Source organism: Oncorhynchus mykiss, chromosome 19 (assembly GCF_057628025.1).
Source record: "Oncorhynchus mykiss isolate SJ-2025 chromosome 19, ASM5762802v1, whole genome shotgun sequence".
NCBI classification, from domain to species: Eukaryota; Metazoa; Chordata; class Actinopteri; order Salmoniformes; family Salmonidae; genus Oncorhynchus; species Oncorhynchus mykiss.
In genome coordinates, this window is record NC_143040.1 from 25,900,218 (window position 1) to 25,926,130 (window position 25,913).

Below are 25,913 nucleotides of genomic sequence, written 5' to 3' on the forward strand. Positions count from 1 at the left end.
TTCACATTGTAAAGCCACAATGTGTCTCAATATGGCCCCTCACCATGTCGTCCATGGTTTCCCAAGCTCGGTCCTGCCCCCCCCCCCACCCCCCAAAAAAAATCAAAGCTTGAAGAAGAGTTGGGTACTTCAATCCACTGTGTAGTGCTAGGGCAAAAAAACAGCCTACATTGGGAAACGCTGATGTTGGCTAACCTCACCAGGAAAAACATGCTGTTAGTGTATATATTTTTTTTACATCGCCGAAAGGTGGCGCAGTAGAGCAGGGTTTGAAGATTTGACAGCTGTAAAGTACCACTGACAGCTGGGCGTGCATGCGTAAGTGGAAACTTGTTGCTGTGGGGGGGTGTCCCATTTATATAGACCGTTGGAAGGCGAGAGGAGGGGTTTAAAGCCATGCAGATGTAATGAAGTTGTGACGAGGAACTAACCGAATGGAAAGTGAAATTTCACAAGACCCACAGTAACTGACTGTAACGTGTTATAGCAACACATGAACAGTGTAAGTCCCGCTTTTTTCCCCCACTAAAGACGGGAAATAAACCATTTACCGTAGATATCGATTCTTTCAGGGATTATCCTCTGAAGTAAGTAATTTCTGTCATATTTTGGGGTTTTGCATGTTCAGAAATTTTAATATTTTGTGTCTGTGGTAAGAGGAATTTGACTTTACGCACATGGCACAAGACTTCTCTTGAATATTTGTTTTTTCCCCTCATTCTATTTCATTCTTTATATGACAGTTTAATTTGTTTTCCTATGAATGTACATGCCTTTTGTGTAGACAGCGTGACAAGGATGATTTTATATCAGTTTAAACAATGCTAAAGTTAATATGTTGACACTAATATGTTTGGCGCTAATTATATATATCACAAATTTGTTGTTGACACGTTTCAGGTGTCGTTTAGCCATAAGAGTAGTATAATGGAGGGTGACCAGTACATTGTTTGTAGTCAACTTTGTATAATTGGAAATGGGTCCAGATTTGAACGCGGCAACGGGCAGTCCATGCGCTGTCCACGTAAAAGGTGGCACCACCGGTGTCACCTGGACGCAGCTGTTAGTGCGCACACAGGGGAGCACGAGGAGAGGTCAAGTGACTGGCCGCACTAGGGGAAACAGCTGAGAGTGAGTGAAAGAGAGGTGGGGCGGTTTTACCACCCCTGGTTTTAAGAGATCTGTGACCATCCATTTGAACTCCATATTACTAGTAGTAGTAAACCAACCTATAACCATGCCAACAGCACCAATCAACCAGGGCCACAGACTTGGTTGTGATGCAAACCTATGACGTCATCTCTCTCTCTCTCTCTCTCTCTCTGTGTTATCGGTCACATGCACGTATTTTGGCAGATGTTAGTGAGGGTGTAGTGAAATGCTTGTGTTCCTAGCTCCCACGGCGCAGTAGTATCTAACAATTCACAAAACACACCGATCTAGAAGTAAAAGAATGGAATAAATATATAAATATTAGGACAAGCAATGTCGGAGTCGAGTATAAATATAAATATATGATGGGATGTATAGACATTATGGACAGTATGTGGAGAGAATATTTAGTATATATGTGGAAGACGTAGGATAGAATAGTATTTATACAGCAATGGTTGAATGGGATGGCATTGACTAGAATACAGTATATACATATGAAATGAGTAAAACAGTATGTAAACATTAAGGTGACCAGTGTTCCATTATTAAAGATACCAGTGATTCCATGTCTATGTACAATGGTCAGCAGTCTCTAAGATGCAGGGGTTGAGTAATCGGGTGGTAGCCGGCTAGTGACAGTGACTTAAGTTCATGGCAGGGTACTGGGTGAAGGACAAAAAAAACACTCCAAAGTTGCTTAGGAGCTAGGAGCAGAGCTGCTATGTCTGTCGGCGCCATCTTCCTGCTGAAGGGAAAGAGAATTCATTGACAGACCATTTCCCCTTTTTCCCATTTGGTTCCACTGGCACACGAAACAAAAAATGACTTATGACCAGTGCCTGAATTGGGCCAGTACACACCAGTAATATGTACAGGCTCCTCTATAAAACAGTACCAGCACCCATTTCAGTCCACATCAAGCACTGTTAAAACTATGACTATCAAGCCACATCTCCTTGTTTTTTTTGCTTCGTCATTTAACAGACACTCTTATCCAGAGCAACTAGGGTTAAGTTCCTCACTCAGGGGCACATCAACAGATTTTTCACCTAGTTGGCTCTGGGATTCAAACCAGCAACCTTTCGGTTACTGGCCCAATGCTCTAAACCGCTAGGCTACCTGCCGTCTCCGTCTGAGTGACGGTTGGAAGTGACGTGACATCCCGTTGGTGATATTCGTCATAGCGATCATACCACGACCAGCCAGACAGACAGTCAGTCAGTCAGTCATTGTGGATAGGACTCGTGTGGCAGGTGCTGTCTCTCTGGATGCATCCCAAATGGGCACCTTATTCCCTACAGAGTGAACTATAAAGGCAGTAGGGTGCCATTTGGGGCCCATCCTCTGTCTGTCCCTGTCAAGGTTGAGATACAACTTTATCTGTTCTGCTGGGGGGCATCGGGGTGGAAAGAATCAGAGAGACAGACAGACGAACGAGATGGAGAGCGAGATAGTAAGAAGAGAGAGATCAACCAAAATGGACAGGGGAGGGGGATTCTTCAGACCCGGTGCCACGCTATACCGCAATAAACAGAGTTCAAATGCAGAGGCCATTGATTGAGTGCTTTTAAAGTAGCCGATCTCCGCTGCGCTGTATCAGAACAATGAACAGCGCCCTACACACTAAAGCAAGGCCCATCTTGGTGATGAATGTAGACTACAAGATAGATAGTGTAATGTACCTATTACAAACAGCCTATATGAATGCAGCCGTACACACAGCTGTCTTGCCAACATAATGCTAACAAAATGCTGAAAGTAGTCGCCTAGTTATTCATGCGTGCAAACTAAAATACTGAATAGCAAGCAGTTTGGCTTAGAATCCCGGCGAATGTGAACGAATGAATGCGAACAGATCAAAACAACTGTACCAAGTAGACCTAGTAAATAAAATAGCAGATCGACAAAGGCACGATCGATATTTAGGCTGGTTACGTTAAACAGTAAACAAACACAGTAATCAAAAAGGTGACTGGAGATCCGAATAGCCAGAACACAGGCTACTACAGTGAGATGCAGCCACGCACAGCTGTCTTGCCACACAAATAGACCAGTAAAGGCCCACTTCAAAAATGGAAAACCATTCCGCTCATGAGTACAGCAACACGTTGTGATATGGCACAATACACTTCTGTGGGTCATATTCGACCCACATAATCAATTAAGCAATGCCGACAATGAACATGTTTCCAATACGTACAGTTCCATTTACAACCACGAAAACCAGTAGGCTACAAACCATAACAGAATGTATCTCTCTCTATGAGGAAACATACCGATATGTAGCTAGCTATACAGCGGGGCATCATTTGGGTTCTTGCAGTGGAATTATATTGAGTATTCCAGCCACTCTCTTCCTATGAACCGGTTGCTATTAAAATAACGTGTTTGGACTGAAAACCTGCGGCTAGGGTAGGATTCTAGGCTAACCTGTCCGCCTCCTCTGTTCAAAGACCTTCAGGAAGACTCGGAGGTGGAGAGGGCTATGGAGACATTCTCCTTGCGCCGCTTGTCGATACAGCGCAGCGGAGATACAGATTTTTTCACCAAGCTGTCACTCAATAATTATACGGTTTTTTTTGCTATTTTTATATTAGGGACGTACAACTAAAACTGAGGGGACACAAGTTTCAGCTGAGGGAGGAGCAGAGAGGTCAGGGGTTAGAGGTCAAAGTCTCACACTTTCCCATGTTGGGCTACCGAGTGGCGCAGCAGTCTAAGGCACTGCATCTCAGTGCTAGAGGCGTCACTACAGACACCCTGGTTTGAATCCAGGCTGCATTACAACCTGCCATGATTGGGAGTCCCATAGGGCAGCGCACAATTGGCCCAGCGTCGTCCAGGTTTGGCCGGTGTAGGCCGTCATTGTAAATAATATTTTTTTCTGACTTGCCTAGTTAAATAAAAGGTTAAATTACATGTTTGTTTTTTCTGTTTTGTTTCAGTATGAGCACATTCCAGATACAATATCCTTATGTCATATAGATGTGGTAGTAAGTAATCTTTGCCTGCTCATAGTTGGCTAAAATCACATGATTCACACCCGATGATGTCATCAGTGTCTCCGGATGATGCCATCAGAAAAAACATATTTTCTTCTATCTTTGTAACTACAAAACATAGAAACCTGCCGTTTTCACATGTACTCCCTGTTCACCCATGACCGAGTGGCCAAACACGACTCCAACATCATCAGTAAGTTTGCTGACGACACAACAGTGGTAGGCCTGATCACCGACAACGATGAGACTGCCTATAGGGAGGAGGTCAGAGACCTGGCAGTGTGGTGCCAGGACAACAACCTCTCCCTCAATGTGAGAAAGACAAAGGAGCAGATCGTGGACTACAGGAAAAGGCGGGCTGAACAGGTCCCCATTAACGTCGATGGGGCTGTGGTGGAGCGGGTCGAGAGTTCCTTTGTGTCCACATCCCCAACAAACTATCATGGTCCAAACACACCAAGACAGTCGTGAAGAGGGCACGACAACACCTTTTCCCCCTCAGTTCGGGTTATGTTTTGTAGTTACAAAGATAGAAGAAAATATGTTTTTTACCGATGGCATCATCCGGAGACACTGATGACATCATCGGGTGTGAATCATGTGATTTTAGTCAATTATGAGCAGGCAAAGATTACCTAAAAGCACATCTATATGACATAAGGGTATTGTATCTGGAATGTGCTCATACTGAACCGGAACAGAAAAAAAACATGTAATTTAACATTTGTTTTACTAGGAAAGTCAGTTGAGAACAAATTCTTATTTACAATGACTGCCTACACCGGCCAAACCTGGACGACGCTGGGCCAGTTGTGCGCCACCCTATGGGTCCCATCCCCAGATCCTCAAAAAGTTATACAGCTGCACCATCAAAAGCATCCTGACCGGTTGCATCACCTCCTGGTATGGCAATTGCTCGGCATCTGACCTTTAGGAGCTACAGAGGATAGTGAGTACGGCCCAGTACATCACTGGTGCCAAGCTTCCTGCCATCCAGGACCTAAACTCAGGAAAAAAAGAAACGTCCTCTCACTGTCAACTTCGTTTATTTTGAGCAAACTTGACATGTGTACATATTTGTATGAACATAACAAGATTCAACAACTGAGACATAAACCGAACAAGTTCCACAGACATGTGACTAACAGAAATTGAATAATGTGTCCCTGAACAAAGGGGGGAGGGGTCAAAATCAAAAGTAACAGTCAGTATCTGGTGTGGCCACCAGCTGCATTAAGTACTGCTGTGCATCTCCTCCTCATGGACAGCACCAGATTTGCCCGTTCTTGCTGTGAGATGTTACCCCACTCTTCCACCAAGGCCCCTGCAAGTTCCCCCACATTTCTGGGGGAAATGGCCCTAGCCCTCACCCTCCGATCCAACAGGTCCCAGACGTGCTCAATGGGATTGAGATCTGGGCTCTTCGCTGGCCATGGCAGAACACTGACATTCTGGTCTTGCAGGAAATCACACACAGAACGAGCAGCATTGTCATGCTGGAAGGTCATGTCAGGATGAGCCTGCAGGAAGGGTACCACATGAAGGAGGAGGATGTCTTCCCTGTAACGCACAGCGTTGAGACTGCCTGCAATGAAAACAAGCTCAGTTCAATGATGCTGTGACACACCGCCCCAGACCATGACAGACCCTCCACCTCCAAATCGATCCCGCTCCAGAGTACAGGCTTCTGTGTAACGTTCATTCCTTCAATGATAAACGCGAATCCGACCATCACCTCTGGTGAGACAAAACCACGACTCGTCAGTGAAGACCACTTTTTGCCAATCCTGTCTGGTCCAGCGACGGTGGGTTTGTGCCCATAGGCGACGTTGTTGCTGGTGATGTCTGGTGAAGACTTGCCTTTACAACAGGCCTACAAGCCCTCAGTCAAGCCTCTCTCAGCCTATTGCGGACAGTCTGAGCACTGATGGAGGGATTGTGCATTCCCGGTGTAACTGAGGCAGTTGTTGTTGCCATCCTGTACCTGTCCCGCAGGTGTGATGTTCGGATGTACCGGTCCTGTGCAGGTGTTGTTACACGTGGTCTGCCACTGCGAGGACGATCAGCTGTCCGTCCTGTCTCCCTGTAGCACTGTCTTAGGCATCACCCAGTATGGACATTGCAATTTATTGCCCTGGCCACATCTGCAGTCCTCATGCCTCCTTGCAGCATGCCTAAGGTATGTTCACGCAGATGAGCAGGGATCCTGGGCATCTTTCTTTTGGTTCTTTTCAGTGTCAGTAGAAAGGCCTCTTTACTGTCCTAAGTTTTCATAACTGTGACTTTAATTGCCTACCATCTGTAAGCTGTTAATGTCTTAACGACCGTTCCACAGGTGCATGTTCATTAATTCTTTATGGTTCATTGAACAAGCATGGGAAACGGTGTTTAAACCCTTTACAATGAAGATCTGTGTTATTTGGATTTTTACGAATTGTTTCGTAAAAATTGTGTTTTGTACACTGCTGCTACTCGAATAACCTGTACCCCCCCGCACATTGACTGGTACCCACTGTATATAGTCTCATTGTTATTTTATTGTGTTACTTTTTATATTTTTTTACTTTAGTTTATTTGGTAAATATTTTCTTAACTCTTTCTTGAACTACACTGTTGGTAAAGGGCTTGTAAGTAAGCATTTCACGGTGTTTACACTTGTATTCGGCGCATGTGCCAAATAAAGTTTGATTTGATGTTAGGGTGGTGCTAGAGTTGACCAATTTCATGTTGAAAAAGGGTGAAGTTTCTCTTTAAACACTTCTCCAGTCATGGTAATAACCAGATATTCTGTGCAACATAGATGTGTTCCCATGTAGTGTACAGGTGTAGTTAAGTGGGACTGGGTATGTGACCACTGCAGCTATTTTTGGCCGAAGTCCCAGTCTGGATGCAGGCCTGTGCTCCAGAGAGGTAATAGACCCTCAGTCAAACCTGCTTTACCTACACACACAGTCACAGATAGACTGGCATTTATTCACACTTATATCAAACATTTTGTATAACTAAACCAAGAAAGACCACAGCCGGTCATTTCAAATGGGAACAAATGAGTCATAGTGGGCAGAACAAGGAAGGTGGTGGGCAGAGCCAATCAAGAGCTAGCGAGATCCTATTGGCATGCTCTCACAATCATTTGCATATGTATGTTAGGGACCGCCTACTCTGAAGTGCGTGTGTGCAATAACTCAATTCGCCTTTGCTCTCCTTCTAAACAACATATTGTTTTGTTGTTTTTTTGTTGTTTTTGCAAAGGGTAAAGTCTACGAAACTTTAGTCCACTCTGTTCGTAACAGATTCTAGTTTTGGGGAACAGAAAACTGAATTGAGATCAAATATTTCATTGACGAGAAAATGAGCAAAATGCCGACCAAAATCCATCTCGTTCCATCTTCTCCCACTGCCGGCCACGCCGAGCGGATGCTTCAAGTGTATACATCCGGTGAAATATCTGTCTCATTGTTCTATCTGTGCTTATATGTACTCACACATACATCTAACATCCATTTGTTTTATGCATACAGACGTCATGCCTATTGGCCACAGGTAAACATATACATTTTTTTTGTGAGTTATACTCCGGAGTTATACTCTTCTCATTGGAATTTACATTTTTACAAGGCACATTGCACAAGGCTAAACTCTCCCTAACTAGGTCAGGCTGTGTGCGTATGTGTGTGCCCATAGGCACATGCAAATAACAGAGTGTGTGTTTGTGTCAGTCCCTGCTCTCTGATACCTGATAGGTCCACGGCATGAGGTCAGACACACAGCGGTAAGGTCAATGTGACGTGGTGAGGTTGGACCCATGTGCAGGGAAGAGACCAGACGAGGAGTCAGTGGTTAAGGATAGACATAAATGCTTTACTGATAAACAGTAGCCGCAGGATCACAGTACACTGGGGAAAACCCCCCACTATGTCTTGAAAACTCACTCAGGAAACAAACACCCCCTGTAAACAATTAAAGCTGCAAAGGAAACCAGAACCCCCCCCCCCCCCCCCCCCCCCCTTTAACAGGGAAATCATAATGAGTAATAGGACACAACTGAGTGTCATTAATGTCTTTAATCGGCAGTTTTGTACAACGCGACTCAGACCAGAGCATATCGGACCTATTTTCTCTCCATATCCCCGGATTTCTACCGCAAGCTCTGGAAATTTACACCTGGATCTTGCAGTTAGCTAGCTGCTATCCGAGTGACTATTGGCTTACGTCGGTCCCGGAGCAAACATCAATTATTACGGAGCTAGCCAGCTGAAGAGTTCCATCAGCCACTCCTGGGCTACAATCACCTATCCGGACCCGTTTTACTGCCTATGCAGAGCCCCACCGGGCCTTCACAACTGGACTACTGACGTTATCTGCCCGGGGGAGTTATCCAACTGGCCCCTCCATTGCGACGTTACCTGAACGCCCATCTGAGACAATATCTCTCTCATCATCACTCAATGCCTAGGTTTACCTCGACTGTATTCACATCCTACCATACCTTTGTCTGTACATTATACCTTGAAGCTATTTTATCGCCCCCAGAAACCTCCTTTTACTCTCTGTTCCAGACGTTCTAGACGACCAATTCTCATATATTTTAGCCATACCCTTATCCTACTCCTCCTCTGTTCCTCTGGTAATGTAGAGGTGAATCCAGGCCCTGCAGTGCCTAGCTCCACTCCTATTCCCCAGGCACTCTCTTTTGATGACCTCTGCAACCGTAATAGGCATGGTTTCATGCATGTTAACATTAGAAGCCTCCTCCCTAAGTTTGTTTTATTCACTGCTTTAGCACACTCTGCCAACCCGGATGTCCTAGCCGTGTCTGAATCCTGGCTTAGGAAGACCACCAAAAAACTCTGAAATCCCCATCCCTAACTACAACATTTTCAGACAAGATAGAACGGCCAAAGGGGGCAGTGTTGCAATCTACTGCAGAGATAGCCTGCAGAGTTCTGTTCTACTATCCAAGTCTGTACCCAAACCATTTGAACTTCTACTTTTAAAAATCCAACTATCTAAAAACAATTATCTCACCGTTTCCGCCTGCTATAGACCACCCTGTGCCCCCAGCTGTGCTCCGGACACCATATGTCCATATCTTCAGAGCTCGTGCTGCTAGGTGACCTAAACTGGAACATGCTTAACACCCCAGCAATCCTACAATCTAAGCTTGATGCCCTCAATCTCACACAAATTATCAATGAACCTACCAGGTACCACCCCAAAGCCGTAAACACGGGCACCCTCATAGATATCATCCTAACCAACTTGCCCTCTAAATACACCTTTGCTGTTTTCAACCAAGATCTCAGCGATCACTGCCTCATTGCCTGCATCCGTAATGGGTCAAGCGACCTCCACTCATCACTGTCAAACGCTCCCTGAAACACTTCAGCGAGCAGGCCTTTCTAATCAACCTGGCCCGGGTATCCTGGAAGGATATTGACCTCATCCCACCAGTAGAGGATGCCTGGTTATTTTTTTTAAATGCCTTCCTCACCATCTTAAATAAGCATGCCCCATTCAATAAATTTAGAACCAGGAACAGATATAGCCCTTGGTTCTCTCCAGACCTGACTGCCCTTAACCAACACAAACACATCCTATGGCATTCTGCATTAGCATCGAACAGCCCCTGTGATTTACAACTTTTCAGGTTAGTTAGAAACCAATATACACAGGCAGTTAGAAAAGCCAAGGCTAGCTTTTTCAAGCAGAAATTTGCTTCCCGCAACACAAACTCAAAAAAGTTCTGGGACACAGTAAAGTCCATGGAGAATAAGAACACCTCCTCCCAGCTGCCCACTGCACTGAGGATAGGAAACTCTGTCACCACCGATAAATCCACTATAATTTTGAATTTCAATAAACATTTTTCTATGGCTGGCCATGCTTTCCACCAAGCTACCCCTACCCCGGTCAACAGCACTGTAGCTCCGACAGCAACTCGCCCAAGCCTTCCCTATTTCTCCTTCTCCCAAATCCAGTCAGCTGATGTTCTGAAAGAGCTGCAAAATCTGGACCCCTACAAATCAGCCGGACTAGACAACCTGGACCCTTTCTTTCTAAAATTATCTGCAGAAATTGTTGCAACCCCTATTACTAGTCTGTTCAATCTCTCTTTCGTGTCGTCTGAGATTCCCAAAGATTGGAAAGCAGCTGCGGTCATCCCCCTCTTCAAAGCGGGTACACTCTTGACCCAAACTGCTACATACCTATATCTATCCTACCCTGCCTTTCTAAGGTCTTCGAAAGCCAAGTCAACAAACAGATTACCGACCATTTCGAATCCCACCGCACCTTCTCCGCTATGCAATCTGGTTTCAGAGCTGGTCATGGGTGCACCTCAGCCACGCTCAAGGTCCTAAACGATATCTTAACCGCCATCGATAAGAAACAATACGATGCAGCCGTATTCATTGACCTGGCCAAAGCTTTCGACTCTGTCAATCACCACATCCTCACATCCTCATCGGCAGACTCGATAGCCTTGGTTTCTCAAATGATTGCCTCGCCTGGTTCACCAACTACTTCTCTGATAGAGTTCAGTATGTCAAATCAGAGGGCTTGTTGTCTGGGCCTCTGGCAGTTTCTTTGGGGGTGCCACAGGGTTCAATTCTTGGGCCGACTCTCTTCTCTGTATACATAAATGATGCCGCTCTTGCTGCTGGTGAGTCTCTGATCCACCTCTACGCAGACGGCACCATTCTGTATACTTCCCGACTCCCGGATGTAATTGTCCATGACCAGGAGAATAGCGGGATATGTAGAGCTAGACAGGGGTACCCTAGGATAAGGGGGTTCCCAGGAGCTGTGATCAAAAGGAAACTAAAAGTCTCTGAGTGATTCACCCGAACCTGCAGTAGAATGGGCTTGGGCTATTCCACCAAGCCGGAGACAATGGGGCATCCATCAAGGGCTTGAATCTGCAGAGGGATGGGACATTTCACGCAAGGGATTTGTATTTTGTAAAAGTCTTGATCAATGAAATTCTCTGTGGCCCCGGAGTCCATGAAGGCTTGAATCTGGTGCTGATGGTTGTCCCAGTGGAGGGTTGCGGGTAGTGACAGACGGTGACTGGGTAGCTGGGAGGTATCTGCACAGCTCGTCAGGGTCTCCCCTTTGTCCCGGCGAGCATTGGCATTTCCCGTCAGCTATGGGCATGTAGCTTGGAGATGGCTGAGACCTCCGCAGTAGAGGCAGCAGCCTTCGAGAATGCGCCTGTCACGCTCCTGTGGGCTCAGACGTGTGCGTCCCAGCTGCATGGGCTCGTCAATGCCGAGTTCGGCGGGCTTGGGGTTCTCAGGAAACCGGGATACTGGGGTGGTGTCATAAAGGCGTTGTCTCACGAGTTCTCGGAGGCGGTTGTCGATCCTGATTGCCAGCATTATCGGTACTCGGGTCCTCCCCCAGATCCTAAGTGGCCAGTTCATCTTTGATGGAGTTAGACAAACTCTGGTGGAACGCGGTGACCAAGGCCTCCGGGGTCACTACTCTACTCACCACTCTTTTCTCATCTTTGTCTCTCCTTTATTCTCCTCTTCACCAATCCCTTATTCCTCTCCCTCAGGGCAGTTAGTTCTTTCCACTAAACTAAAACCCCCTACTACATTGCACAGTTCGGGCTTGATCTGATTTATCTTTAGGGGAACTGGCAACTGTGCGCACTAAGCTCCCAAAAAATAAAATAACTAAATGGAATTCAAATAATTGAAACCAACAATAATGATAAATAACCAACATTTTGGTTATTCGCTCAGCACTACATTACAGACAGATCTGTGTGTTTTTTTGCTAACATAGAATAGTCTACATTCAGAGTATTTCCACAATTCATTATGCAACTCATGAAATAATCCAATTTCCCTTGGATCCGTTACATCCGTCTGTCAAAGTCTTCATTCCACCAGTCTGTCATGTTAAGGGAGGGGGGAGCAGATATTCTATATGTTTTATAGAAAGTCAACACATTCAGGGATTACAGCGGAATTGGCAGAGAAACCAGTCAGCACCGCTTCCTTCCAGAAACCAGAATGATGTGGTCGCCGTGATGGTGGTGATGACGAGTCAGTCGTGTGGTTAACCTCACTTTCAGTGGTAGGATCCCACAGAGGGTTTATATTGCCGTCCTCGTCCGTTTGGTTGCTCTCTGAGCTCAGATGAAAGTGAGGAGGAAAGCAGCTGCATACTTAAAAAAGAAAAACATCCTTTCTTGCTTTGATATGTATTTTTAGTTTTTGTCGACCTTTGACGTTGTTGATGCAACTTTGAAGTTCCGTGTGTGCAGTACTTCAGTCTTTAAGAAAGGATTGTTAAACGTTAAACTCTCTCTCCCCTGTCTTCCCCTTCCTCTTGTCTTTCTCTTTCTACCACCTCGCTCTCTCTCTCTCTCCCCCCAGAGCAGCGATGGCTCCTTCTCTGGCCCAGGCCTACCGTAGGCGGTGGTGGATGGCGGTGACTGCGGTCATAGAGAACCTGCTGTTCTCTGCTGTGCTGCTGGGCTGGGGATCGCTACTCATCATGCTCAAGAACGAGGGCTTCTACTCACACCTCTGCATAGGTACGTCCCCGTCCATGGGTAACACTCACACAGGGATGCCGTATACTTCAAGGTTGGGGTCATTTCCATAGTAAGGGATGCCGTATACTTCAGGGTTGGGGTCATTTCCATACTAAGGGATGCCGTATACTTCAGGGTTCAATTCCATTTAAATTCCAGTCAATTCAGAAAATAGACCAAATGCCAATTCAAAATGTTTCTCATTGAAAAGCACAGAAGAGAACTTCAGAGTACTTTCCAAACTGTCTGGAATTGAAATGGAATTGACCCCAGGTATACATAAACCTATGCATAGATACTGTGGGGTGAATCCTAACGACCACTGATATCAATGCATGACTAAGTGAAAATTCAACTCCAGTGGAACTTGGGATTCGCCCCTGTATACGTCCATAGAGATATATATGTCTATAGCACATGTGGTTTCCTGTGTCTTGTATAGTTCTCAACTCCCCTCTCTCTCGTCCCCTTCCTTACCCTTCTCCTGCTCCCCCCTCTCTCTCTCCACCTCCCTACCTTTCTCCCCTCGCTCTTTCTCTCTCTCCCTCTCCACCTCCCTACCTTTCTCCCCTCGCTCTTTCTCTCTCTCTCTCCACCTTCTTACCCTTCTCCTTCTCCCCTCTCTTTCTTCACCTCTCTCCACCCCCCCCCCCAGACAACGAGACAGTGTTCAGTAACATCAGTTCGTGGGACAGTGGTATCTGGCATAGCTGCGTGGACCAGGAAGAGATGTTGAATCTGGGCTTTACCATTGGCTCCTTCCTGCTGAGTGCAGCCACTCTGCCGCTAGGTATCCTGATGGACAAGTACGGGCCCCGCCCGCTCCGCCTCCTTGGCAGGTAAAAGACGGGACACATCATCATCGTCATTGCCATCATCATTATAGTAATAGTAAATCATCAGCGATTAACACTGTGATTGTCATTGTCACCATTGTAACTTTTTTAACAATCGTCATGACCAGAGTCATTATCTTCACATCCATCGTCATCATCATTATCTTCCATCAGTCAGCGTCATCATCAACTCTCTCTCTCTCTTGCAGTGCGTGTTTTGCTTTCTCTTGTGCCATGATAGCTGGAGCTGCCTATAACCCAGAAGGTAAGGATCCTAAGCCGCTGTAAGTCACTGTAAATGAACACGAAATGTACAGAAACATCACATTGAACACATCTGCTTATTACATTACACTGCACACATAGATCTCACTTAACGGTCTCCTCCTTCCTCCTCCCTTTCCTCCTCCAGTACTCTCGGCCCTCATTTTCATCGCAGTCTCCTTCAACGGCTTCGGAGGAATTTGCCTCACCTTCACCTCCCTCACGGTAAGACACACACACACACACACACACACACACACACACCATCCTTCTCCTCTACATGGACACAACAAGGACATATCCAAAGTTCCCAGAACACACCAGCGGCTGGTGGGAGGAGCTATAGGAGGACGTGCTCATTGTAATGGCTGAAATGGAATTAATGGAACGGTATGAAACATATGGAAACCACATTTGTCTCCATTACATTCATTCCATTCCAGCCATTATAATGAGCCCCTCCTCCTATAGCTCCTCCCACCACTCATGACCAAAACCTCCCGTCACCTGAAAGGTTTCTTATCGCGTGCTGTGGCCCATAGAGACCAAAGGACTGCACTCTATGCTACACCCTGCTTTAAGCCATCTCTGAACTGTACACAAAATAACTGCACTATACTGCATTTGCACTCTGTTCATGTTTCTGCATGTAGATACATTCACACTGATACTGTAAATGTGTACATCCACTGTATATCAGCAGAATACCCACTGCATATCAACAACATACCCACTGTATAACAACAACATATATAACAACAATATACCCACTGTATAACAACAATATACCCACTGTATAACAACAATATACCCACTGTATAACAACAATATACACAGTGTATGTCTACAATATACCCAGTGTATATCAACAATATACCCACTGTATATCAACAATATACCCTCTATATCAACCGTATACCCACTGTATATCAACATTATACCCACTGTATGCCAACCGTATACCCACTGTATGTCAACAATATACCCACTGTATATCAACAATATACCCACTGTATATCAACAATATACCCACTGTATATCAACATTATACCCACTGTATGCCAACCGTATACCCACTGTATGTCAACAATATACCCACTGTATATCAACAATATACCCACTGTAAATCAACATTATACCCACTGTATATCAACAATATACCCACTGTATATCAACAATATACCCACTATATATCAACCGTATACCCACTGTATATTTGTATATCTGCTCATTCTCCTATAGCTCTATGCTCACTCTGCCTAGTTGTATATAATGCATGTAAACCTTCTTTAAACTCTGCTGCCTGTATTCTGTCTCTAAATGTTGTCTAACACTAGCAACACCATGTCACCAAGTACAGTCCTGAGTATGTCTAAATGTACTTGGTGAATAAAGGTGATGTGATTCTGACCAGCCTCCTCTGAAATACATATGTTAGTTATTATAACCATAGGAAAATATTCTACAGATATAACTAACTATACACTGAGTGTACAAAACATTAAGAACACCTGCTCTTTCCATGACATAGACTGACCATGGGAATCCAGGTGAAAGCTATGATCCCTTATTGATGTCACTAGTTAAATCCACTTCAAACAGTGTAGATGAAGGAGAGACAGGTTAAAGAAGGATTTGTAGGCCTTGAGACAATTGTGACATGGATTGTGTATGTGTGCCATTCGGAGGGTGAATGACAAAAACGGGGTATGGTAGTAGGTGCCAGGCGCACCGGTTAGTGACAAGAACTGCTAAGCTGCTGTGTTTTTCACACCGAACACAGTTTACATTGAGTATCAAGAATGGTCCACCCAAATGACATCCAGCCAACTTTACATAACTGTGGGAAGCATTGGAGTCAACATTGGGCCAGCATCCCCAACATGGGGCCAGCATCCCCGTGAAACATGTTCAACACCTTGTAGAGTCCATGCCCAGACGAATTGAGGCTGTTCAGAGGGCAAAGGGGGGGGGGGGGGGTGGACAACAATCAAGTTGTAGAAACATCTCAAGGATGATAAATGGACACAGGATGCACCTGAGCTCAATTTCGAGTCTCATAGCAAAAGGTCTGAATACTTATGTAAATAAGGTATTTCTGTTTCTTATTTTTAATATATTTAAAAACCTGTTTTCTCTTCATCATTATGGGGTATTGTGTGCAGATTGATAAGCAAAAAAAGTAATTTAATCCAATTTAGAATAAGGCTGTAACGTGGCAAAATGTGGAAAAAGTCAAGGGGTCTGAATACTTTCTGAATGCACTGTGTGAGGCATACTGTAGCTATTACACACTATATTACTGTATATTTTTGTCTGTTGGTGTTCAGAGTCTCTACGGCACATGCTGTTCTGCTCCTGGCTCTAAATTCTAGCACACGGCCGTCGGCCAATCAGATCACTGGGCTGTCGACACGCTTGTCACTGCCCCCTTCCCAAAACACACAAGGACACCCATCTCTCTCTCTCTCTCTCTCATTCAATTGACTTTATTGACATGGCAAGTTTATTATTACTTACATTGTCAAAGTATAAATATTGAAAAAATAATTTAAAAAAATATATTTATATATAATATATATATATTTATATGTAAATAGATGGTGGGATCAACAGCAATAATAATAGTAGTAGTGGACATGGGATTACCATTAACAACAACTACAACAACAATATTAACGAGAACAACAATACATTAAAGCAATGGTAGTAGACCAGTGTCAACGTGACTGAGAAGACACATGACGTGGTATGAAAGACAAAACACGAGTAGATTTAGCCTTTGTTTTGGTTTACTTGTTTATTAATTAGAGTGTGGAGGGTGTAAATGTGGTCTATTGTATGATCATTGTTTAGAAATCCAATCTGGCTTCTGCTCAGGACGTTGTGTTCGTCAAGGAAATGATGTAGTCTGCTATTTATGATATTGCAGAGAATTTCCCCCAAGTTGCTGTTAACGCAAATTCCTCTGTAATTATTTGGGTCAAATTTGTCTCCATTTTTATAGATTGGTGTGATCAATCCCTGGTTTCAAATATCGGGGAAAATACCTGCAGTGAGGATACTGTTGAAGAGTTTGAGTATAGCCAATTTGAATTTGTGATCTGTATATTTGATCATTTCATTTAAAATACCATCAGCAACACAGGCCGTTTTGGGTTGGAGAGTGCATAGTTTTTCCAATAATTCTTCTTCTGTAATTGGGGTATCCACAGGATTCTGATAGTCTTTAACTGCTGATTCAAGGATTTGTCATTTTTCTTGTATATCTTTTTGTTCTGGGCTCTTTGTTATGTTGCTGTAGAGGTTTGCAAAGTGATTTCTCCACATATCCCCATGTTAGATAGTCAGTTCCTCCTGATGAGGTTTGTTTCATTTATTCCAATTCTCCCAGAAGTGGTTTGATTCCATGGACTCCTCAATTCCATCCAGCTGATTTCTAATGTGCTGTTCCTTTTTTGTTCTCAGGGTGTGTTTGTATTGCTTCAGTGTTTCCCCATATTGAAGGCGTATATTTTTGTTGTCTGGTTCTCTGTGTTTTTGATTAGACATATTTCTCAATTACTTTCTTAGATTTTTGCAATCATTATCAAACCATTTTTCATTATCTGTTATTTCTGGTTTGCTCTTATGCTTCTTTAGATTAGCCTAGGAGTCTAATTTGTCAAATATAAAGTTTATGTTCCAAACAGCCAAATTTACACCTTCATTGTTGTAGGAGAATGCTAAGGCTAAAAAGTTATCCATGAGAGATTGCATTTTTTGGTTAGTAATTGCTTTTTGGTAGATGTCTGTACTGTTTGCACTCCATCTATAGGCCTGTTTTGTACCATGTGATTTATTGGGTTGTGATGCTTCATGGTTGGGTTCTGATCTTCTCAGATACACTGTGATTTTACTGTGGTCTGAGAGAGGTGTTAGTAGGCTGACTGTGAAGGCTCTGAGAAACTCTGGGTTTAGGTCGGTGAGGAAGTAGTCTACAGTGCTGCTGCCAAGGGATGAGCTGAAGGTGTACCTACCAAAAGAGTCCCCTCTCAGCCTACCATTGACTATGTACAGACCCAGTGTTCCACAGAGCTTCACGAGCTGTACTTTTTCACTTTGTCATAGTTGTTTCTGAGGAGGATATGTGGGGAGGGAAAGGTTGTTGCTTCCTGCTAGGTGTTTATCCCCATGACTGTTAATAGTGTCTTGTTCCTCTGGTGTTCTACCGTTCAGGTCTCCACAGACCAGTACATTGCCTTGGGCCTGAAAGTGACTAACTTCCCCTCTAGAATGGAGAAAGTCTCTTCATTGAAGTAGGGTGACTCTGAGGGGGGAATGTATGTGGCACAGAGGAAGACGTTTTTATCTGTCAAGATAGTCTCCTTGTTGATTTTTAACCATATAAAGAATTCTCCTGTTTTGATCAATTCGATTGAATGAATTAGTTCAGATTTACACAATATTAGCATTCCCCCTGAGTCTCTGCCCTGTTTGATTCCTTTTCATTTAGTGGATGCATATGATTATCTCCCTATAACCTAGTGGACAGCCAGTGGAAACATCACCTCTGCACCATGTTTCCTGTAGTACTACAATATCAACATCATCAATTTCTTTCAGGAAGTCTGGGTTTTTGCTCTTTAGTCCAAAAGCAGAGGACTTCAATCCTTGTAAATTTCAACATGCAACGTAAAAAGATTTCATAACTTTTTTTCCCCCTTCTTTACCTTCAAAATGAGACAAACACTCACAATCCAACAAGAACTATTAAAAAGGGTTTTTCAATTAAAGTAAACTCTTATTATGCAAATGTGATTTGTTTATCATTTAAGATAGAATTTGTGTCATGCCACTTGGGTGGGTGTAGGATGAGGATGGTGGAGTTCTTGTGCTCATCTTACCATGACCCTCGACCTATCACATGTGAGCATAGTAGACTCAGCATTTGTTTAATGTCACTCATTTGGTTGGTGGGGGCTGGGCCAGTTGCTCCTCTCATAGCCTGTGCGTAGCTCTGCCTGCTGGGCTGTGGCTCCTCCAAGTGGGTCTGCAGTGGGGGGTGGGAGTAACAGTATAACTTTAGTCCGTCCCCTCGCCCATACCCGGACTCGAACCAGTGACCCTCTGCACACATCAACAACTGCCTCCCACGAAGCATCATTACCCATCGCTCCACAAAAGCCGCGGTCCTTGCAGAGTAAGGGGAACTACTACTTCAAGATCTCAAAGTGAGTGACTTCACCGATTGAAACGCTATTAGCGCGCACCCCCGCTAACTAGCTAGCCATTTCACATCTCTCTCTCTCTCACTAATATATATATAGTGCCTTGCGAAAGTATTCGGCCCCCTTGAACTTTGCAACCTTTTGCCACATTTCAGGCTTCAAACATAAAGATATAAAACTGTAATTTTTTGTGAAGAATCAACAACAAGTGTGACACAATCATGAAGTGGAACGACATTTATTGGATAGTTCAAACTTTTTTAACAAATCAAAAACTGAAAAATTGGGCGTGCAAAAGTATTCAGCCCCCTTAAGTTAATACTTTGAAGCGCCACCTTTTGCTGCGATTACAGCTGTAAGTCGCTTGGGGTATGCCTCTATCAGTTTTGCACATCGAGAGACTGACATTTTTTCCCATTCCTCCTTGCAAAACAGCTCGAGCTCAGTGAGGTTGGATGGAGAGCATTTGTGTACAGCAGTTTTCAGTTCTTTCCACAGATTCTCGATTGGATTCAGGTCTGGACTTTGACTTGGCCATTCTAACACCTGGATATGTTTATTTTTGAACCATTCCATTGTAGATTCTTTATGTTTTGGATCATTGTCTTGTTGGAAGACAAATCTCCGTCCCAGTCTCAGGTCTTTTGCAGACTCCATCAGGTTTTCTTCCAGAATGGTCCTGTATTTGGCTCCATCCATCTTCCCATCAATTTTAACCATCTTCCCTGTCCCTGCTGAAGAAAAGCAGGCCCAAACCATGATGCTGCCACCACCATGTTTGACAGTGGGGATGGTGTGTTCAGCTGTGTTGCTTTTACGCCAAACATAACGTTTTGCATTGTTGCCAAAAAGTTCAATTTTGGTTTCATCTGACCAGAGCACCTTCTTCCACATGTTTGGTGTGTCTCCCAGGTGGCTTGTGGCAAACTTTAAACAACACTTTTTATGGATATCTTTAAGAAATGGCTTTCTTCTTGCCACTCTTCCATAAAGGCCAGATTTGTGCAATATACGACTGATTGTTGTCCTATGGACAGAGTCTCCCACCTCAGCTGTAGATCTCTGCAGTTCATCCAGAGTGATCATGGGCCTCTTGGCTGCATCTCTGATCAGTCTTCTCCTTGTATGAGCTGAAAGTTTAGAGGGACGGCCAGGTCTTGGTAGATTTGCAGTGGTTTGATACTCCTTCCATTTCAATATTATCGCTTGCACAGTGCTCCTTGGGATGTTTAAAGCTTGGGAAATCTTTTTGTATCCAAATCCGGCTTTAAACTTCTTCACAACAGTATCTCGGACCTGCCTGGTGTGTTCCTTGTTCTTCATGATGCTCTCTGCGCTTTTAACGGACCTCTGAGACTATCACAGTGCAGGTGCATTTATACGGAGACTTGATTACACACAGGTGGATTGTATTTATTATCATTCGTCATTTAGGTCAACATTGGATCATTCAGAGATCCTCACTGAACTTCTGGAGAGAGTTTGCTGCACTGAAAGTAAAGGGGCTGAATAATTTTGCACGCCCAATTTTTCAGTTTTTGATTTGTTAAAAAAGTTGGAAATATCCAATAAATGTCGTTCCACTTCATGATTGTGTCCCACTTGTTGTTGATTCTTCACAAAAAAATACAGTTTTATATCTTTCTGTTTGAAGCCTGAAATGTGGCAAAAGGTCGCAAAGTTCAAGGGGGCCGAATACTTTCGCAAGGCACTGTACATACATACACACACACATACAGTAACCCTCTGGGTCTGTACCAGTAGTTCCAGGACCTAAATCACACATCCGTCCGTCAGTCAATATTAGGTACATGAGCTATATGACCTTACATTCTCCAGGGCAATCGAGACATATCCCATTCCTCTTTTTTTGTGCTTGTAGAATGTTGTTCTGATTCTGTTTTTAAAGCTCCCTGCTTTTTCTCGAGTTCACCCATCTTCCTATCCTCTCTGTGTCTCTCTACCCCTCTCTCTGTACCTCTACCCCTCTCTCTGTACCTCTACCCCTCTCTCTGTACCTCTACCCCTCTCTCCGTCCCTCTACCTCTCTCCGTCCCTCTACCTCTCTCCGTCCCTCTACCTCTCTGTCTGTCCCTCTATCTCTCTGTCTGTCCCTCTACCTCTCTGTCTGTCCCTCTACCTCTCTGTCTGTCCCTCTACCTCTCTGTCTGTCCCTCTACCTCTGTCTGTCCCTCTACCTCTCTCCGTCCCTCTACCTCTCTCCGTCCCTCTACCTCTCTCCGTCCCTCTACCTCTCTGTCTGCCCCTCTACCTCTGTCTGTCCCTCTACCTCTCTGTCTGTCCCTCTACCTCTCTGTCTGTCCCTCTACCTCTCTGTCTGTCCCTCTACCTCTCTCCGTCCCTCTAACTCTCTCCGTCCTTCGACCTCTGTCTGTCCCTCTACCTCTCTGTCTGCCCCTCTACCTCTCTGTCTGCCCCTCTACCTCTCTGTCTGCCCCTCTACCTCGACGTCTGCCCCTCTACCTCGACGTCTGTCCTTCTACCTCGACGTCTGTCCCTCTACCTCTCTCCGTCCCTCTACCTCTCTCCGTCCCTCTACCTCTTGATGTCTGTCCCTCTACCTCGACGTCTGTCCCTCTACCTCTCTCTCTCACACACTCTCTGCCTCTTTCACACACGTACATGTACACATACCCACCAGAGGAGGCTGGTGGGAGGAGCTATAGGAGGACGGGCTCATTGTAATGGCTGGAATGGAATTAATGGAACGGAGTCAAACGTTGCTTTCCGTATGTTGGGTGTGTTTGAGACCGTTCCATTAATTTAATTCCCGCCATTACAATTTGCGCATCCTCCTACAGCTTTTTTTACAAAGAGCATGTGTGCGCCTAAGATGAAAAATGTAAGCGCTCACAAAGTAATTTGGGAGCACAATGAAAAATATAGGAGGTAATGAAGCCAGAATCCCCCCCAAAATGTTGGCGCACTGGTGCTCCTAAATGAAAGCTCCAGGTCACAGCAAAAATATTTAGGCGCGTATGCAAGTAAACGGTTGCACTGCACGACATGGCAAACGAGTCACACGTTTCCCTCCTAGTCATTGACTCTTTCGTTCCATCCACCCAAATAATGTCAACCTTTGGTTCTGTCTGCCTGTCTCTGTCTGTCAGTCCATGGTAGTGTGTGTGTGGGGGCACGTAGCTGAGGCCCCTGAATACCTCCGATGGCTCATTAAGAACGAGCTGGAGCTCAGCCATGACCCGTACACTGATCGACAGGACCTGGAGAGAGAATGGTCATGGTCATGGGGCAACTTTATCCGTACCTCTGCCAAGACCTGACCAGGGAAACCTGCAGGCCCTAGTTATTGGCTAAAACGACACTCGTAGGAAAAAGGTTTCTATGTAGTACCAAAAATGGTTCTATCACTTCATATAGCAACCCTTAAGGTTCTATATAGAACCCTTTTGTAGGGTTCTTTAATCAGAACCCTAGGGGTTCTATATAGTAAGTGTAGGGCACAGGTTTGTTCCTGGTCAGGTTACTTGGTCTGGAAAACTGTGGTACTGGCTGGTATGTCACTATCAGCAGGGTTAAATTGGTGGGGGGGGGGGGAGTGATAAGAATGGAAAAACAGGGAGAGAGACTGTTGTGGAAAACAGGAAAGATCTAGAGAGGGAAATAGTGGGATATTGTCCTCAGTTAAACTTAGAATGTGACCAACTGGAAATAGGGTGTTAAAGTGTGTGTGTGTTTTGCTTCTTCCTGAACTGCCCAATTTTGCATTTAATTGTTAAAAGAGAGAGCGCATCAGAAGCATCAGAAGCATCAGAAGCATCAGAAGCCCAAGCATCAGAAGCATCAGAAGCCCAAGCATCAGAAGCATCAGAAGCATCAGAAGCCCAAGCATCAGAATAATATATATATTTTATGAAGGAGTGGTAATTCCCACCTCTTCCCTATTTTCAGATTTGTATTGAACAAATAGTGAAGGGATGACGGATGGGAACGATACACAGAGTTATTATTTATATAAATGATTTATATAACTTGTTTACATAGATGCTGTCTTTATAGATTCCGGGTGTAATGCACATCTATAAATAGAGGTTAGCACAATGGTGTTTGATATAACTCTTTAAGCTCAGCTTGGCACAGTGTGGAGTGACATAGTTTGCATCCGAAATGGCACCATATTCCCTACGTAGTGGTCAAAAGTAGTGCACTATATAGTGAATAGGGTGCTACTTCAAATCGTAACACACATCTGTAAAGAGAAGTGCAAACAGTGCTGTTGCTCTGAGCCTGTACGTTTATATCCAATGTACAAAAAAGCTAATCACATCAATTTGATTTAAGCCCCCATAGAGAAATTGTGTCACAATTTCTGGTATGTATTTAAGCTCAGTGTGGTGACACAGTACGTGTTGTCACTATATTTAACTTGAACTAATTTACCGCTCTGCGCAGCGAACATTCATGTCAGCTCGCGAGATCAGGCGATGTTTTCCAAAGGGGGAGAGAGTGGTGACGACACACAGCCTGATGTGATGTACGTTGTTATCTGTGTGTCTTTATATCTGCGTAGGCTGGCACTGGCAGTGTCGTTGGCACGACATAGGGGGAACTACCCACAGCTGTTTGTGTTGGGTATTACTTCGGCAGGTTAAGGAGGACACTGCTTCTACTGTGCCACCTGCACAATTCCACGCACACACACATTCACAGCAACAACAACAAAAAATGCATTTTTGGCACGCAGACGCTCAGTACTTGCACAACGTCCTCCAAAAAGACAAGGGAGAGAATGAGTGAGGAAAATAGGAAGGCAACTACAAGACTTCTTGTATGGCATTTGTTAATTCATAACTCCATATGTCCACATTTTCTACCGTTTCCAAGTTAAAACTGTTAGTTTTGAAAAAGTGCCAGCGACCAAAAAATGTCTAAAATCAACCTTCTACTGTGTAGCAATATTATATGCCAAGTCAGAGGCTGTGAATACAAAGCCAGCCTATTCCCCATGCCTCAGGCTAGCATGTGTCTCCTAAAGCAGCAGAGTAACTGACCTAACACATGTTGCAAAGCTGCATATTAGGACCCTCTCCACAAAGATGGAACAGCTCATATCACCACCTGGTGTTACTTTCATAGAATTGCATCTTGAGCACTTCCAGTGCCTTCCGGAAGTATTCACACCCCTTTACTTTTCCCAAATGTTGCTGTGTTACAGCCTGAATTTAAAATGGATTACATTTAGATGTTCTGTCACACACCATACCCCGTAATGTCAAAGTGGAATTTTGTTTGTAGAAATGTTTTTTTTATTTGGTAAAAAAAAAAGTCAAACTGAAATGTCTTGAGTCAATAAGTATCCAACCCATTGTTATGGCGAGCCTAAATAAGTTCAGGAGTAAAAATGTGCTTAACAAGTCACCTAATAAGTTAATAATAATGTTCAATAATAGTGGTTAATATGATTTTTTTTGAATGACTACCCCATCTCTCTACCTCGCACATAGAATTATCTGTAAGGTCGCTAAACCAAATAGTGAATTTCAAGCACAGATTCAACCACAAATACCAGGGAGGTTTTTCAATGCCTCGCAAAGAACGACACCGATTGGTAGAATTGTATAAAAAAAAAAACAGACACTGAATATCCATTTGAGCATGGTGAAGTTATGAATTACACTTTGGATGGTGTATCAATACACCCAGTCACGACAACGATACAGGTGTCCACCCTAACAGTTGCCGGAGAGGAAGGAAACTGCTCACGGATTTCACCATGAGGTCAATGGTGACTTTTAAAACGGTTACAGAGTTTAATGGCAGTGATAGGAGAAAACAGGATGGATCAACAACGTTGTAGTTACTCCACAATACTAACCTAAATTAGAGTGAAAAGAAGGAAGCCTGTAAAGAATAAAAATATTCCTAAACATGCATCTTGTTTGCAACAAGGAAATTACATTTTTGTCCTGAATACAAAGTGTGATGTTTGGGGCAAATCCAACACAACACATCACATTGTATATTTATCATATATTTTCAAGTGTGGTGGTGGCTACATCATGTTGTGGGTATGCTTGTCACCGTCAAGGACTAGGGAGTTTGTTTTTCGGGAAAAAAATTAACGGAATACAGCTAGCTATAAGCGCAGGCAAAATCCTAAAGGAAAACCTGGTTCAGTCTGCTTTCCAACAGACACTGGGAGATGAATTCACCTTTCAGCAGGACAATAACCCAAAACACAAGGCCAAATATATACTGGAGTTGCTTACCAAGACGACGTTGAATGTTCCTGAGTGGCCTAAGTACAGTTTTGACTTAAATCGGCATGAAAATCTATGGAAAGACATGAAAATGATCAAAGACTCCAGCCACCCAAGTCATAGATTGTTCTCTCTGCTAACGCACGGCAAGCGGTACCAGAGCGCCAAGTCTAGGTCCAAAAGGCTTCTTAACAGCTTCTACCCCCAAGCCATAAGACTCCTGACCAGCTAATCAAAGGGCTACCCAGACCCCTCTTTTACGCTGCTGCTACTCTGTTTATTATCTATGCATAGTCACTTTAACTCTACCTACATGTATATATTACCTCGACTAACCAGTGCACCCGCACATTGTTTCATTATTTGTTACTTTTATTTTCTATTTTTTACTTAAACATTTCTTAACTTCTTAAAGCTTTGTTGGTTAAGGTCTTGTATGTAAGCATTTCACTGTAAGGTGATTGTCATTATTGACAATTATCACATGCACCTGTTGTATTCGGCGCATGTGATAAACACAATTTGATTTGACTTGAAATGGCTTTCTGGCAATGATCAACAATCAAATTGACAGAGCTTACAAATATTACATATTTTTTTTGTAAGAATAATGGGCAAATATTGTACAATCCAGGTGTGCAAAGCTCTTAGAG

The 25,913-nt window shown here is 44.0% G+C and overlaps 1 protein-coding gene across 2 annotated transcripts in view; it reads left to right on the forward strand.

The window, feature by feature from the left end:
- Positions 1-383: 383 nt before the first annotated feature.
- The window catches only part of LOC110498668 (large neutral amino acids transporter small subunit 3), a 36,778-nt gene continuing 11,248 nt past the window's right edge, over positions 384-25,913 (forward strand). The window contains exons 1-5 of one of the 2 annotated variants that reach the window (XM_036954372.2): positions 384-587; positions 12,551-12,711; positions 13,367-13,550; positions 13,757-13,812; positions 13,960-14,036. In XM_036954372.2, coding sequence (XP_036810267.1) covers positions 12,558-12,711; positions 13,367-13,550; positions 13,757-13,812; positions 13,960-14,036 — 471 coding nt within the window. In that variant the 5' untranslated portion in view covers positions 384-587; positions 12,551-12,557. Of the gene's footprint in view, positions 588-12,550; positions 12,712-13,366; positions 13,551-13,756; positions 13,813-13,959; positions 14,037-18,899; positions 19,025-25,913 lie in introns of those variants that run through there. The other variant, XM_090210616.1, reaches the window with a different exon arrangement.